This window comes from Quercus suber, unplaced genomic scaffold (genome assembly GCF_002906115.3).
Source record: "Quercus suber isolate HL8 unplaced genomic scaffold, Cork oak 2.0 scaffold_19, whole genome shotgun sequence".
Classification (NCBI taxonomy): domain Eukaryota; kingdom Viridiplantae; phylum Streptophyta; class Magnoliopsida; order Fagales; family Fagaceae; genus Quercus; species Quercus suber.
In genome coordinates this window covers 658672-662945 of record NW_027069484.1, presented here as the reverse complement: position 1 = coordinate 662945, position 4274 = coordinate 658672, and the positions used below count along the sequence as shown (strand labels likewise).

The window sequence follows — 4274 nt, the reverse complement described above, 5'->3', positions numbered from 1 at the left end:
TATTTATTAGCTGTACTAACATACACGGTGCAAATAATCTTTTTTTTTTATCAACATTAATACAAATAATCTAATTTGACTCAAGCTATGCATATAAATATATATTGATCAATGTGTACAAAAGAAAAAGTAACATGATGGGAAATTACTTGATTAAAAAAAAAAAAAAAAATCCTAAATTGCCTAAGCCCAATGCCTTGACTTATCCCTTCCTAGTTCAGACGTTCAGAGGTTCTCTTTTTTTCTTTTTTTTCACTCTTGTCTTGAATGGTTCTCATCCACACATTTTAAACTTCTTACTTTCCCAATGCCTTGACTTATCCCTTCCTAGTTCAGACGTTCAGAGGTTCTCTTTTTCCTATCTTTTTTTTTTCTCTCGCAGGTCTCTTCCTCTCCGCCATTCTCAGTCTCTTCATTCTCTTCCTAACAAATCTCTTCATCTCCCTCCTTCTCAGCCTCAGTTACAAACAACAAAAATGCAAGATTTTTTTGTCATAAAAATCTTGCAGAAACATTGCGTCGTCATCGTGCTCTTTTTTTTTTTTTTTTTTCCAAAAGATTTTGCAGAAGTATTCATCTCAACGTTTGACAAATCTCCTGGTGGCGAGGAAGACCGATCTCCAATCTCCGATGCACGATGTGTTCTGGTTCTGGAGCTCGAGTTTGAGGCCCGATGTGATGACCAATGTGCTCTGTTGCAGCGTTGCTCGAGGCGGAGGCGTCGTCCGTTGGTTGTTGTCGTTGATTTGCTCTGTTCAGGGTGTATCAAACTTAATAGCTCATGAGCTTGTTCGTGAACAATTTTTTTTACTTAAGCTCGGCTTGTTTATTAAACAAGCCTAAAATTAAGGCTGAAGCTTGGCTTATTTATAAACAAATAAACATGAACAAGATTTTTATCGAGCCTAGCCCTAATTGTTCATGATTGGCTTGATTCATTTACAGCCCTAGTTGCTGATGATGACATGAGGAATGAGGGTGCTTGGGCAGCATTAAGTTAATCATTTGGCTATATGTTTTCTCAACACACTCATGGCTCCTCATGCCTAACTAGTGATGCTCCTAAGGGCTCTTTGAGGGAGAGCAGTCTAGTCTCCCTACTCAAGTTGGATCAATGAGCAGTGATGAGGGGCTGCATGTGGAGGCACCTTACTCCACACGATGCCCCAAGGCTATGGCAGAGGAGGACCATGGTGGGCAGAGATGGTTTTGGATGATGGGCAGCAGCAGGTGGTGTTGACCCTATATGGTGGTGCATGGCATTGGTGGCTTAGTTGTTGGTTCCTTGTGTGTAGGCTTGGTGGCTGGAGTGCAAGGCATTGGGCTAGTGTGGGCTGGTTGAATGCATGGACAAGTGCTAGTGGGCCGATGACAGTTACTTTTTGTGCTGCATGTAGGCATACTGTGTGAGCTATAGTGCTAATAAAAGGCATTGTGCATGGGCCAAGCCTCTCCAAAACGTGTGGGAACATGTTGTGTGGGCCGTAAGAGGATGGGCAGAGGCCCTACGGTCTACTGAGATATGGGCTGTGCATGTGTAACATGTGCAATGACGGTTACTAAATAGTTACCAAATAGTTCCTGACTTTCTTGATGACCAGACCTACTGTGTAGAGGTTGGAAATGTGGAGAGCAAGTCAAGACAAGGTGTCCTAAGTCAGACTACAAGTGGTAGATTGTCTAAGACCCAGGCAGTTACTAGGCAGTAACTGCCATAATAGTTAATTTTGTGTGTTTAACCCTAAGGTTGTTGAGGGTGTCAACAGCAGAGTATATTTGGCCTTGAGATAATTCTGTATATTTCTCTAGGCTTGTAAAATGGTTTCCTTTGTACTTGAGATTAAGTAATAAAGGTTGGGAGTGGATTTCCTGTAAATATTGTGTGTGCTGTGTTTTTAAACGTCCCTAGATAATATGTTCTAAGTACAAAAAATTTGAGTGAAAAATTGGAATTCAAATTTTCTGTCTCACTTTTCCTGCTCCATTATATACTCCACAAATAAAAACATGTCACATGTCCATCTAATTTATTAAATGCTAAATTTATGCCTTCTATTATTTGATGAATTATTTATTTACAACCATTTGATGGATTATTTATTTATTTTAAAAAATTAAAATAATAAAAGGTATAAATTTAATATTTAATATATTAAATGGACATATAACATATTTTTATTTGTAGAGAATACAGTGAAACAAAAAAAATTATATAGAAGATTTGGACTCGAAAAATTGACATTTAACACACGGGACTAGAGTTCAAGCGTGTCCATAAAAATCACTCTTTTTTATAGCTACGGTATTCGGTAGCATTATAAATAGCGGTCTCACCCTCAGAATCTCTCTCATCTGTTTTTTCTGCGCATGTAAAAGGAGACTCCAGAGCCATCGTTTCGCTTGGCTTTTTAGGGTTTTCCTATTTCCCTTTCGTTATTCTCTGCAGGTTAGGCGTACAAAACTCCGTCGTTTCATCGATCGGAACCATGTCGTCGTCGAAGAAGATCACCCTGAAGAGCTCTGACGGTGAGGCTTTCGAAGTGGAGGAGGCGGTGGCGCTCGAGTCTCAGACGATCAAGCACATGATTGAAGACGATTGCGCCGACAACGGAATCCCCCTCCCAAACGTGACGAGCAAGATCTTGGCCAAGGTCATCGAGTACTGTAAGAAGCACGTCGAGTCCACCAGCGCCGATGAGCGCACCTCCGACGAAGATCTCAAGGCTTGGGACACCGAGTTCGTCAGGGTTGACCAGGCCACCCTCTTCGATCTCATTCTGGTATATCTCCCCTTTTTACCCTTCTAGCTTTCAGATTTGGATCTGAATAGATGTTAGGGTTTCGCTATTCTGAATATGCGATACTAGTCTAGGGTTTCTTAAATTTTAGGGATTTTTATCAATTTTTGCTTCTTGAATCGTAAGTTTTTAGAGTGCTCTGAATGTTAGGGTTTCGAAATTTGGAGTGCCTGATTGTGGTTATGTTTGTGTATTATTTTCTTAGGGCTTGTGAAAATTGGTTTGTACACTGTTTATTGAATCGTATTCTTTCTTTAATTTGTTGTCAAAGATTGGTCTTTTTAAGGCGATGATTAAGGTTAGGCGAGTATATGAATCAGAGTTGATATTGAATTTGGTTTTTGATACAGAGTTAGCGTTGTTTTCTTGATTGTGCCTATGGCTATGGTAGTGATTTTGATGCCTATTCTCATTGCTTTTTTGTATCGTTTGCTAATGCAAGTACCAAACAGGTATTATACTTTTAAAATTATTTCATTTGGTCAGTTTTGTATTAGAATATTACTTTGTTTAGGGTCCTCCAAAAGGATGAATATTTATATTAAAATTAGAACTTACAACTAAGATTTGAGACATTTTTTATTTTTGCAAGAGGCTATATTGTTTATAAACAAAGGGGAGATTCTTACAATATCTTATGATGTTTTGCTTATGATGTTTTATATGTGCTTACCTTATTTTCAGGAAAAAAAGAGAGATATTTGGGTTTTGTTGAATCCTTTGCCAACTTGGGTTGTAGTTTAGCTTTGCATTTTGGGGGGGGGGAAACTGAAATGTGTTATTCATTGTTTAACAGCGACTGTTCTAGTACTTTTCTAAGACTAGTGACATTCTTTTTGTTGATCTTCTTTATGGTAATTTGATTATGTTTGTCTTTTATCCTTGAAGTTGCCTTCTCTTTGAGATGGAATACCTTTTCAGTTGTCTTGTACTCACTAATCTATCCTGTACTCATTTGGTAAATTGAGTTTGTTCAATATTGTTTTATTCTTTCAGGCTGCAAACTATTTGAACATCAAGAGCCTTTTGGATTTGACATGCCAGACCGTAGCAGACATGATCAAGGGTAAGACACCAGAGGAGATCCGCAAGACCTTTAACATCAAGAATGACTTCACCCCTGAGGAAGAGGAAGAGGTTCGTAGGGAGAATCAGTGGGCATTTGAATGATGTACTGGTTGATTATGTGGAGTTGAACTCAAACAAAAATGTGTTTTTATGGTGTATTTTGTGGGTTTATATTATATTAGTAATAGTTATTCTCTGACTCTCTCTTTCTCTGTTTTTAAGTACTCTCTCGTTTGAAATTGTGAGCACTTTAAAGTGTAAATAATATTCAGATTTTAATGGGGGCATTGGTAGCAGTTGGTCCTGCTATCAATTCAACTATCATTTCAATGCTTTATATTGATTTGTTGTGATTTTCTGGTTTTGGGAAGGGATGTATGTGTCCGTGGTCTACATGAATCTCTTACA

At 38.3% G+C, this 4274-nt stretch overlaps 1 protein-coding gene across 1 annotated transcript; it reads left to right on the top strand.

The window, feature by feature from the left end:
- The first annotated feature begins 2334 nt into the window (after positions 1–2334).
- On the top strand, positions 2335–4190 carry LOC112005623 (SKP1-like protein 1B). Its single transcript, XM_024037917.2, has 2 exons — positions 2335–2780; positions 3795–4190. The coding sequence occupies exons 1-2, from the start codon at positions 2487–2489 to the stop codon at positions 3966–3968; spliced, it is 468 nt and encodes a 155-aa protein (XP_023893685.1). The 5' UTR covers positions 2335–2486; the 3' UTR covers positions 3969–4190.
- Positions 4191–4274: the final 84 nt, after the last annotated feature.